The 12557-nt window shown below is 63.2% G+C and overlaps 1 protein-coding gene across 2 annotated transcripts in view; it reads right to left on the bottom strand.

Annotated features, from left to right (window-relative positions):
• Positions 1-6806, bottom strand: part of LOC113409584 (cadherin-15-like) — a 23242-nt gene extending 16436 nt beyond the window's left edge. For both annotated transcript variants that reach the window (XM_029914239.1, XM_026663685.2), the window contains exon 1: positions 6688-6806. In XM_029914239.1, the coding sequence (XP_029770099.1) occupies positions 6688-6741 (54 nt within the window). In that variant the 5' untranslated portion in view covers positions 6742-6806. The remainder of the gene's footprint in view (positions 1-6687) is intronic.
• Positions 6807-12557: the final 5751 nt, after the last annotated feature.

Raw genomic sequence — 12557 nt, 5'->3', positions numbered from 1 at the left:
GAGAGGGAGAAAGAGATCCGGGGTGTGTGTGAGAGCGCTGGTGTGTGTGTGTGTGTGTGTGTGTGTGTGTGTGTGTGTGCGCGCGCGCCCAGGCCAGTGTGGGTGGGGTTGCTGCAAAGACGCAGTGGTGGGTGCTGTTCCGGGTGCCCAGTGCCCCAAGGGCTGGTCGCCCGCCCAGCACAGCACCAAACTGACCCCCCAAAGCTCATTTCTCTGGGACTGAAGCGAAAGGCTCCTGCCCCAGCCAGACTTGGGGCCGGGGCCCGTTGCTCAGCTGGGCCGGAAGAGGGAACACACTAATCTCGGGTTCCCACAGGCCCAGGGAACGGCCGGGCGGGGAGGGCACAGACAGCGCCAGCCCCACTGGCTATAAATAGAGGCAAGTGCCTGGGTGTGTGCTGGGAACATGCTGCCAGGATCGCAGGCAGCTGCGGGTGACCTCGGGGCTTAACCCAGGGGGTTTAACCAGAGAATCCAAATAAATCTACAGGCGAGTGGAATTCAGGGGCCCCCGGCACGGAGCCTGGGAGCAGCCTCCGGCTCCCTTCCCCCACTTGGGGCAATGGGGCCTGCGCTCCACTGCTTTGGCAACTCAGAGCCCCCCCTTGGGGCGGGGGGGGGAGGGGGCCCCCCCCCCCCCCCCCCCAGTACAGGTATTTGCTGAGGATTCACTGCTCCTGACTGGACCCCACCCTCCCCCATGGGGCTTTAACAAAGTTGAGGGAAGAGAAAGAACAAACAGCGCTGGAGAGTCAGACGCTGGACGGATCCCCCCTTTCAGCCCTGCTGGTGCCCCTCAGTCCTGATCCACAGCCCCCCCCCTATCCCCCACCCCTGCCCCCCCCCCCTCCCCCCGCCGCCCCCCCCCTTTCCCCCGCCCCCCCCCCCCCCACCCTGCCAATGCCCCCCCAGCCCTGGCCCCCGCCCCCCCCATTATCCCAGCTCCCTGCCCCTCAACTCTGCCAATGCCCCTCAGTCCTGATCCGCAGCCCCCGTTATCCCAACCCCCGTTATCCCAGCCCATGCCCCCCCCCAGCTCTGCCAACACCCCCTCAGCCCTAACTTGCAGCCAGTCCAGGCCCCGAGGGAGGCTCTGACTGATTCCACTCCAGAGCTGCCCACTCCGGCAGGGCCGTCGGGGGGAGGCTCCCGGCTGCCTGTGCTGTGGGTCCCTGGTCCCCAGAGCTCCCAGGCCGGCACCTGGCAGCAGCTCCCGCTCGCCCCCATCCTGCGGGGAGCCCACCCGGGGCTGCAGCCGAACGGAGCCTGGACGGCCCCCAGCGCTGGAGACACTGAATGGCTGCCCAGACCCTTCCCCCCGACAGGCTGACTGAGCCCCCGCAGTGGGCCTGTGGGGTGCTCTCTGGGTGCCCACCCTCCTGTGCTCACCAGCTGGAGCAGGCGGGGTGGGCTGGGGCACTCCATGCAGCTGCTGGCCAGGAGCCCGCTCACACATTCCCTCGGCCTGGGAGAATCACACAACTGAGACGCTGCAACCACAGTTCCCAGGGTCACAGAGAAGCCACGGAGCCAGGGCCAAGTCCCTTGGCTCCCAGCCCCAACGCCGCTGCGGGCCATGGCCGGGCACCTGGCGGGGGAGAGCCTCTCTCCAAACACACTGGGTTCTGCTCCTCTGGGAGAGGGCGTGCTCCTCCCAGCACAGACATGGGGCGGGGGGAAGGACCCAGTCGCCTCCGTCCTTAGGGCTTATGCACCAGAGATGGGCCCAAAGTCGTTGCCAACACGCCATGTTATAACCCCCTGGAGGTTTGACACCCACAGGCCAAGGAGGATGGGCCGTGTTTCCTGGCAGGGGGGCATGACGGGAGGCGGGGCCAGCTTTGCAGAGTCCCGTGGTACCCGTTTAGGGCTCAGTATGATGCCCAAGGGGTCCTCCCATTGGCGTCAGTGTTGGACTGGGCCTGGCCGTGACTGTGCACACCCCGGTGGGACGTAGCCCGCCATGGCAGTGAGTGTGCGGACAGCTTGGGCATGCCCCACACATGCGTGTGGTGCACGGACAAGGGACTGAACAGGCGACCCTACGGCTCTGCACGCTAGGTACTGAAATCCAGGAGCAATGGAGGGACACACACAGGCTGGGGACGTTTCTCCCAGCAACAGCAGATGGACCCAACTTGGAAATGCAGCACCATGAACCAGAACACCCCCAGCCACCCATCTCAGAGACACCCTAAGATGGCCACCACCAGGCCTCCAGGGCCTGGTCCCTCCCCAGCCTGGCCTCACACCTTCCCAGGCTGCCTCACTGAGCTCCGGGGGGTGTCTTGGAGTCCTGGGCCTGCCCCACGCCCTGGCTTTGTACTGTGGGGTGAGGCCGTGCTGGCGGTGCTGGGGCCGGCCTGCCATGCGGGGATGCCCCGGTGGCTGGAGGGGTCAGCACCTCAGGCGGTGCGGTGCCTAGGACAGAAGAGGCTGGGCTTTAGCTGTATCTCTGCTCCCCTGGCTTAGCAATGAGCCCTCCCCTGGCCACACCTGCTTGTCTACGCTCAGAAGACCAGATGCCCCCCTCACCGGGAACTAAGGCAGGGAGCAGGGGGAGGGGTGTTGCCCCCCCCAGTGATTAATTTCCTTGCTCAGAGGAGACATTTTTAGAGCTAGCATGAATTTGACCTTTGACCCTTCCAAATAGCCACACACGCTCCCCACTCAGGCCTGTTTGGGATTCCAGTGGGACAGCTGGGCAAACACAGCCCCACACTGGCTATAACCACAAGATGCATGGACACCCCTCCCACGGAGACACCCCCGCCCCCTCGCACACTCATACCCGGCCCTGCACATCCACCGTCCCCAGCCTGTTAGCCTGGCCCACTCCATAGCCTCCCCGTGCATGCTGGGCGCTGCCAGGCGTGGCCGGTGGATGAGGCCCACGCTGCAGGTCATGGGGGTCTAGGCAGTGCGTGTGGCAGTACCGTCCTGCCCGCTGGATTTTCCTTCGCACTGGAACTCTTCCCGAGGGGCCTGTGCTGGCTCCGGGCCCCGCACGAACCGAGGCAGCGAGGCGGGTGGCTAGCAGCCCGCAGCCCCCTGCCCGAGGGAGCTGGAGGGATGGGGCAGCAGGCTGGCTGTGTGGTGAGTGCACTGGGTACTGTTTTGCCTGAGTGCAGAGCCCAGCCCCTGGGAACGGCCCAGCACTGCCAAGGTGCGAGCCTGGTTCCCACAGTGCCTCCGCTCCCGGGACGGCAGCCCGGAGGAATGCTGGGAATGTCCCGGGGGGGGCCCTACGCCTGGGCGGGGGGTATAAATAGCTGCCATCGCTGTCCCCGTAGCTGCAGCGGGGAGACGGCAGCTGGGCCAGGCTCACCGTCCTGCCAGGAAGAAGCGGGGCTCCCCGATACTGGGCCACTCTCTGCAGCCTTGGCCTGACTCTGGGGCCATTTGCCTGCCCCCTCCCCCCCACTGGAGATATAGGGTCTGTCTACACGGCAGTAAAACACCCGTGGCTGGCCCGGCTTAACGGGCTGGGGCTCCTGGGGCTACAATTGCTGTGCAGACATTAGGGCCTGGGCTGGAGGCCAGGCTCTGGGACCAGCCACGGGTGTGTGTCGTGGTGTAGACATGCCCAGAGAGGCCTCCTGTCATGGTGGCTGCAGGAGAGGAAGGGGTTAGCGCTGGGCTGGCTGCGTCTGGCCTCACTGACTGGGCAGTTCAGCTTAGTCCCAAAACTCGGTCACAAAATCCCCACGTGTAACATGGCAAAATTGTTGGTCTGCAGCGGAGGTGCCAGGCTGGAATGGCGGCGGGGGGTTGGGGTTGAGGGGCATCGGCGGAGCTGGGTGTAGGGGGAGCTGAGGCCTGGGACAGGTGGAGGGGAGCCTGGGTCGGGATTGAGGGGCAGCAGCGAGGCTGTGTGGGGCCCCGCCGACAGCTTTTTCACATTTCACACCTGTCACTGACTCCAGCTGGGCAGCATGACGCCCACTGCTATGGGGCTGGGCCACCCCCTACCTGGGGCGGGGGCAGGGGGGGGCGGATCTGAGCAGACTCTGGAAGGGGTGTGGTGTCCCAGAGCAGGAGGAGAGGCGGGTCCCTGGCACATGGTTGGACGGGGGGGTGTCGTAGATGGTCAGTCTTCACTGGCCCTCTTGTCCAGCCTCCCCAAACCCTCCTGCCATTTGCCAGCCCTGGCACCATTCTCCGGCCGGCCCCCACCAGGAGGGGATGGGCGGGAATGGCTCGTCCCTCCCGCTCTACGGTGCACTTTCCCGCTGCTGGGGGTCAGAATGCGCCTGCTCCTTCCCCTCTGGGGGGAACTGCGGGGCTTAACCAGCAGCTCCTGCCCCACCTCCATTCGGCACAGCCCTGCCCCAGACCCAGCTCAGCAGGAATCAGCTTTGGAAAACGCTCTTGGTTACATTTCTGTAACATCCGCTAGCAACCTGCCATGCGCTGCTAGACCAGATCCCTGCGGCTCCACCAGATCTCCCCTCCCCCAGGTCTACCAGATCCCCCCTGGTTCCAACAGACCCCCCAGCTCTACCAGACCCTTCCCGGTTCTACCAGATCCTCATGGCGCCCCACCGGATCCGCACAACCGCAGCAGACAGACGCCTCTCCCAGACAGCCAAAGCCCTCCTGCCATGGTTCCTCTGTGCGCACGCGTGTACAGCACAGGAAACCCGCCTGACCGCAGCGGTACTGCCTGGGTGCTACCGAGAGATTTTGGCCATCTGGGCGTGTGTGTGCACACAGGGCTAGTCTATGTCACAGTGTGCGTGTGGTAAGGTGACGGTGACTATCTGCACGTGTGAACGCACAGCGCACGGCTGTCTCTGTGGACGAGGTGACTGTGGATGCAGGCGTGTGTGTAGGTGACCCGCTGACGGGCCAGGCACGCTGGCACCATGCTCTCCGCTCAGGCCAGTGGTGGGGCTAGCAGCCTGTTGGTGGCTCTACCGTGCCCACTCCTGCTTCCTGGGTGTGTGCCCAGCCGGGGATCAGGCGCTGTGCAGCGGGGCCCATGTGGTGCAGCGAGGCCCTGACAGCGCCCGGCTCAGCTTGTTCAGTTCCCTCTGCTTTGCTTTGGCCCAGCTGCCATTCCCTGGGGAGGGCGGGCGGAGGGGGCTTGTTTTGACTAGGAAACCTGACTGGAGCCGGCCGGGAGGGAGTGCTCCCACCAGCTGTCGGCCTACCTGCCTGTCCATCACCAGGGCACGGCCCCGCCCCCAGCTACGGAACTGCTTCCAGCCCCGGGGGGACCAGCAACATTAGCCAAAGGAACGGGAAGCCAGGCTGGAGTGGGGAGAGGGGGAGTTGGGGGCACGCTGAGGGATGCTGGGGCCTGGGGGCGCAGCAGGATTCTGAGAGGGGGTTAATTGCTCCTTAAGCCCTGGGTCAAAGGCCCTTTCCCAGTGGGGTCCTGCCTGGAGAGGAGCCCCAGTTTCTCAGGGCTGGTGCACACACAAACCACTACGCTCTGTGGGGCCAGGATTGTCTTGTTCTGTGTTTGTACAGCGCCTGGCACCACTGGGTCCTGGGCACTACCGTAATATACCTAATAACATACAGCACCTGGCACCATAGGGTCCTGGGCACTACCGTAATACACCTGATAACCTACAGTACCTGGGACCATGGGGTACTGGGCACTACCATAATACACCTAATAACGTACAGTGCCTGGCACTATGGAGTCCTGGGTTGTTACTGGTGCGCCTGGGCACAATTAGTAGATCTCTCTCACACACACACACACACACGCTGCAGAAGCCTGGAACTGGGGGCTCATTCCAGAACCCCAAAGCCCCAGGCACTGAACACACAAGAGCTGACACTACAGGGGGGATGTGCCTGGGGAGGAGGGCTCCCACCTGTCAGAGGTGCCCAGACACTGTGGTGAGGGCCCCCAATATGAGACCCTGGACACTCGGGTTAAGGACGCTCTGTCACCGCGTGGGGAGCAGCAGGCCTGCACCTGGAGGCGTGATGCCTCGAAAGCCCCTTTGCACAGATCTGGTTTCACAACAGCATCAACTGCCCAAGAACTGCTGCAGCCCCCCCCCCCCCCCCCCCCCCAAATCTCCAGCAGCCGCATTTCCCGGGGGAGGTGGCGACCGGAGCCCGCCCCCCCCGTGATATATCCAGTGCATTCAATCCCTTCCCCATACGGGGGCGCCCCACCCTCACCCGTACACAGGATGGGCCTGCCAGGAGTCCCCAGAGAGCTGGCCCAGCGGGATGAGCCCCCCTCCTCCTGCCAGGCTGCTCCTGCTCCCCCTGCGCTCCAGGCTAGGAGCCCGGTCAACAGGGTTTCTGTTCTGGGCCCCGACCCCGTCTTCCGTGCTCTGCTCTCCCCAACCCCCGGCTCCATGTGCCGGGACTCAGCGGGACTCAGCTCTGGGAGCAGGGCTCTGGGCTGAGCGTGGTCTTTGGGCAGATTCTTTCCCCTCGGGTCCCTCCAGAGCCTGTGGGACTCCCTTCCACACCGTCCTGGCTTAAACCCCTCACATCCTGTCTGTGCAGGGGCTGAGCTGGGGCCTGGACTCTACCAAGCATCCAGCGCCCCTGGGGGTGATGCTGTGGTTGGATCCCAAGCCCTGGAAGCCCCCAGACCGGCTCCATAAACCTCCCTTCGGTGGCCACTGCCCCAGGGCGTGGTGCCACCTGCCGCAGAGCCGGGGCTGGGCACCGGACGTCAGCACATGGACCGCTGCCTGCCCTTACCTGAGCCCAGAGAGGCGCCAGGAGGCAGAAGGCGAGAAGGCAGGGGCTTTCCATCCCGGCCGGTCCCCGGGCTGGCAGTGTCAGCGCCTCGGGCAGGGATTGCAGGGCTCGGAGTGGGAGCGACTCTCTTGTGTGGAGCTCTCCAGTCCGGAGCTAAAATAAAACTGTTGTCTGGCTGAGTGACAGCACATGTGCTGTGCATGCGTGTGGGGGGGGGGGAATATTAGTCAGGGGGGGAAGAGAGCAGCTGTCCCCATTACACAGCGCTCGGGCTGACGGTCAGATATCACCCTGCCCACTGCACTGGGGGTGGGGGGATGGGCAGGGTTAACCCTTTGTGTGTCAGCTGCAAGCTCCGGACCAGGAACCGAGTGCCAACCCAAGGGCTGCTAGCCAAGCTGAGCTCAGACACCTGCCCAGTGGAGCCACGGCCAATTTCACTCCTTTCGGTTTAGTTAAACCGGCTCCTAATTAACACAGGCCAACGCGCAGCTAGCACCCTTCACCCGCATCAGAGCGTCCACTGAGCCCTTCGCGCCGGTCAGACCCACCTGGGGATGGGGGCGTGCAGGGAGCCTGCCCTGGCTGGGGGCCCCACAAGTGCCCTAGGCGCTGGGCTCAGTCACAGCACGTCCCTGCAGGGCCTCAGTTTCCCAGATGCCCACGCTCGCCGGGTTACAGCTACCTGCCCACGCTGGAGAGGCCCGGTTCCATAGTGGTGTGTGAACGGCAGGGCCTTCGGCTCCCCGCATCCTCTACAGCTCCAGCTCCCTGGGGTTACAAACCAGGGCCCGCAGAGTGCCCCACACAGCTCTGCCCCAGAGACAGAGCAACACGGACAGCTCCCCCCTCCCTTCAAACCCTGCCGCCTTCTCTGAGCCCACCTCAGGCAGGCCCCCGGCTCCTGCCCTGTCCCTGCCCTCCTGGGCCCTGCCCCGACGCACCAGGGTGCCAGGGAGCCCAGGGAGGTGTGCAGGGAGCCTGGGCTGGCAGGGCCTTCTCCGCTGGCTTCTCTCCCTGGCTCCGGCTCTGGCAGGCGAAGGATGGCTCCGAACAGCTGCCACCAGTGACTCAAAGAGCCGCTTGCCAGCCAGAGGGAGAGGGGGGGAGTTTGGGCGCACGGGGGGGGGGGGGGCAGAGCTGAGGGCAGGGACAGGTGGCAGAGCTGTGTGGGCGCGACAAAGCCGGAATCAGGAGCTGTCTTTGTTTATTTCCTGCCGTCCCCTGTGGATCCTCTCATCCCTCCACTCAGGGCCTCCGTCCTTCCAGCCAGGGGGGGTTTGAGGCTGGCCCCTCTGGAGGGTAGCGCTGCTGCTATGTGCCTGGCCAGAGGGGGCGCTCCCTCCCCTGGAATCAGAGCACATTGCCTCCACTACCGAGAGCGAGGGGCCGAGTGCCAGGAGTGAGCCCACTGCCTCCCCTCCACGCCCATCCCTGGCCAGCTAGGGGAGCAGGGCAGGGCTGGAGTCCTCTCCTGGAAGGCTGCTCTGGTGCTGGACCTGGCCGTTAGCAGCAGGGGCTTCCTGTGGAGTTCCCCACCCCCATGGGTGGCTTTGTACAGCTGGCTGGCCTGTTTCTGGACAAGGCAGCAGGTACCGGGCCATGGCATGGGCAGGAGCCAACGGTCTGAGGAGGGGTATGGCTGGCTGCCTGCCTCCCTATCCCCTGCTGTCCCATGAGCCAGAGCCCACCACTACCATTGCCACCTCCCTTGGGTTCACAACAGCAGAGCTGGCTCACGACTAAATGGTGCCCCAGGTGTGGAGCATCTTCGGCTCCCCCCCTCCATTTGTTAAACTTTTTAAAACCTTATTTTTTATTGCATTTGTAGCCCATTTCCTGACTTTGATGCACCATTTGCATGCATGATTTACCCCGTCATATAAGATGATAAATTTGCACGCTAGGCTTTGCACGCTAGGAGCTGCATTTATTCACACCACGTGTAAGCAAATAAAAAAATCGTTTCCTCTAAGTTCATAGAAACTTTTTAATTTTCAGACTAACTGAAATGTAGAGCAGAACCTCCGCGTTATGAACTGGCCAGTCAGCCCCCGCCTCGTTTGGAACCGGACGTGTGCGATCAGGCAGAGACCAAAAAAACGTAAATACAATACAGGGCTGTGTTAAATGTAAAAAAACCAGGGAAAGCAGCATTTCCATTCTGCACAGTAGCGTTTCAAAGCTGTGTTAAGTCAATGTTCCCTTGTAAAGAACCAGAAAGTTTTGATCAGAGTTACAAACAACCCCCATTCCCGAGGTGTTCGCAGCTCTGCGGTTCTGCTGTCCGCACATCAAGACACCGAACTGTGCCCCAACGCTGGGGGGCCCAGTAGTAACTAGGGTTACGGTAGGTGACAGCTTTAGCATGTTACTTCTTCTGAACGAAAGGACTAGAGTTAACAGGATTTCTTCGCTATTGCTGCGTAGAGAGGGGTTCAATCCATATCTCTGGCGTCTCATTAACTATGTCCTTCATTAGTCTCTACTTACGCTCATCAAGTCTTGAAACACACGTACACTTTCACAATTACTCACTAAAACACGGTTCACAATATCGCAGCTGGGATCTCGCGTCACTTCAGTTCGTTCTTATATCTCACTGCCTGACGGGCGCCGCCCTGCCCCTTATATACCCGCGAGGGCCTGGCTGACCACGTTTCAATGGTTTACATGCAGAGGGGGTGGGACTCAGTTTCCCTGTGTGTTACTGGTTTAACGAGGTGGTGGGAGAGGGAGTTTGTTGTTAGAGAAGGCCAGCAGTGGCACTTGGGACCCTGGAGAATGGTCTGGAGAATGGATACCCCAGCGACTGGTGACCGGGAGGCCCTGCTTGGAGTCACAGCCGGTTCTGGACAGCAGGGAACAAAGGAGGGATGAGAGGAGAGGCTGAGAGGAGAGGAGGCCCAGGTGGCCTGTTTACCTGGGATAGAAGACAAAGGACAGAGGTGGGGCTTTGGGGATGGTGATATCAGAAGTCCAGCGGGAAGGAGGGGGGCTCTGGACTGGGGAGAGGGAGCAGCCAGAGCCCACCTGGAGGCTTGTGAGACCTAGATGTGCTGTGCTGAGGGAGGCCAGGCCTGAGGCCCAGAGAGTTTCTTGTGCTGTGTTCAGATGTTCAATAAACCCTCCTGTTTTATGCTGGCTGAGAGTCGCTCCAGTCTAGAGCTCAGGGTTGCATTATTCCCTCCGGCAGTGGAGGCCCCGGGGTGTGTGAGTCCAGAGCGAGGGGACGCCGAGGGGGCCCACGGCGAGAGACAGGGGTGCTGAAGGGCAGAGAGGTGCGGTTCCAGGAAGCGGAGGGGCTCACAGCTTAACCCCTGAGAGAGAGTGGCCCCCTGTCGCACTGAAGGGGGTTCCTCCAGGGACCGCATGGAGCCGAGAGAGGGCACGAGTGCCGTGGGTCCGTGACCGAGGGTCAAGGAAAATGTCGTTCTCAGAGAGTCTGGAAGGTTCGACGAGGTTCTTCGAAGTCCAGACCATGCTGGGAGGTGAGTGACAAATGAACCCAGCTATGGAACGAACCCAGCTACTCGCAGCATGTTCTCGTTTCCCTTTGGTCGCTAACAACAAAACCAGCACCCCGAGCCCGGCACCCCCCCAGCCGGGCTCCCCCCAAGCCCACACCCCAGGCAGCCGCCTGCCCCTAACTCCGGCCCCACGCCTGGGGCCGCAGGGAGCAGCAGGGACCGGTCACTGGCAGGACCTCGCATGGAAATGGGCTGGGAGCGAGCAGCACTGCCCCCTGCTGGCAGGAACAGGCCAGGCTCCGCCACCAGGCAGGAATGTGGCAGCTGCTGCAGGGCTGTGCGCCGTGACCCCGCTCTCTGTGCGAGGTATGTGGGAGGAATCTCGCACCGAGCTAGCCAAGCAGCACACGCGGCCGCCAGCTACCCCCCAGCCAGGTCCACTCCGGGAACAGCGGGCAGCAGCAGGCGTGCAGAGCCAAGTCACCTGCTCCAGCAGCTCCTGCCCCTAGCCCTGCCGGGGGGAGAATCGCTGCTGGCAGTACAGAGCCTATGACACAGTGCTGACCCTCCGCCCCCGTGAGCAGCCCTGTGACCACCACACACCACACCCACACCAGCCAGCGCCTGTAGCTCTCCTGGGGCACAGTCGCTACATTAACGCCTCACACGTCCGCGCTGAGCATGGCTGGGCTGCGGCTCCCCTGCGGGGTGCAGGAAGGGCTGGGGGCCCCGAGCCGGGCACGAGGGAGAATGGCATGGAGGGACGCGCTGAGTTCTGGGGCCTGCTGCTGCAGTGCTGAGAGCTGGTACACCCACGGCTGCACATGCACAAAGCTGCCATTGCACGCTGGGCACGCTGACCCTCACCTACCATTGCACGCTGGGCACACTCACCCTCACCTGTCATTGCACGCTGGGCACGCTCATCCCCACCCGCCATTGCATGCTGGGCACACTCACCCCACCCACCATTGCACGCTGGGCACGCTCACCCTCACCCACCATTGCACACTGAGCACGCTCACCCTCACCCACCATTGCACACTGAGCACACTCATTCCCATCCCCACCTGCCATTGCACACCGGGCATGCTCACTCACTCCCCCCCGCACACTGGGTTTTGCTCATACCCACACACGCTCCCTACAGCTCATGAGCTGGAACTGAAGGAGCCTGAGAGTTCCCGCTCGCCTGGCCAGTTCCCTCCCCCCCACCTGGCACGTCCCCGGGGCAGTGCCCCTCCCTCTCGCCATCCCCGGGGCAGTGCCCCTCCCTCTCACCGTCCCTGGGGCAGTGCCCCTTGTGTGCTGAACACAGACAGCAGAAGCCCCATTCTCAGCCAGCTGGCCAAGCAGAGGGGACCCCTCCATGCATCGCCCTGAGCCCCAGGCCCTGTCAGCACAGGCTGCCCCAGGTCCTACCCCTCCGGGCAGGGCCACCCTTCCCTGGGCCGCTCGGTGGCAGTGCCCTCCCTGTGCCTGCTCTCCAGAATGCCGAGTCACTGCACAGGTGCCGGGACCATCTGTCCTCTCGCAGGGCGCTGGAACGCGTCCAAGGCAGGCGCGGTGGCACCAGCAGCACGCCGAGCCAGCCCAAGCAGACGCTCTGCTGCACAGGGCTGCCGGGGAGGGGGACGCTATTGCTCCAGCCCGGGTCCCCTCCACACCGAGGGGTTTCATTGCCCCATCCCTGCAGGCAGATGGACCAGTCCATCCCACAGCTCCCGCTTTACATCTTGCATTTGCGGCTGAGACCGGGCACCGACAGCTTTCTCCTCTCAGCCCCCTGGCAGTCCTGGGGTGCTGCTGAGCCGTGAGCACCCGCTGGGCACGCTGCCCTCTTGCAGCTGCAGCCTGGCAGGATGGCACGTCTCACTGTAGTGCGAACGGCTCAGACATTAACACCCATGGAGAAATCCTGGCTGCTCTTGGCAAGGGGCTCCAATGCCCCTCTCTGCCAGGGCCGTACCCACCTGTTGTGTAAGGGAAGCAGGGGCTTCCCAACCCAGGAGCAACCCAATCGGGGGGGGGGTGCTAAGGAAACCCACCGGGATCATAATGGGGGTGTCTAATTGCAGCCCTTCCCCTGGCCAGTGGGGAAGTGGAGCCCAGAGCAGCTGACCCTAGGCCCAGGGCCTGACTTGGCCAGCAGGGGGTGCTCATTCGTCCCCACACGCGGTAGAAGCGGGAGGCGTTTTGCTAATTGTCTGGCAGCAGAGGCAGGTGAGCCCAGGGGCTGCGAGAGATGCTCAGGGTCCACTGCAAAGCGCTCACGGGGCAGAAACCCAGCATCCTCTCCCCCCCCTCAGGGCAGTGGTGGCTGTACGGGCCAAGACCCCCCAGCCTGTTCTGTCCATGGGGATGAAATGAGACCGGCCTGTACCTGAACAGCAGTAGCCG

This window comes from Terrapene carolina, unplaced genomic scaffold (genome assembly GCF_002925995.2).
Source record: "Terrapene carolina triunguis isolate 2854851 unplaced genomic scaffold, T_m_triunguis-2.0 Scaffold33891, whole genome shotgun sequence".
Taxonomy (NCBI): Eukaryota; Metazoa; Chordata; order Testudines; family Emydidae; genus Terrapene; species Terrapene triunguis.
This window is presented reverse-complemented; position numbering and strand designations above follow the sequence as displayed.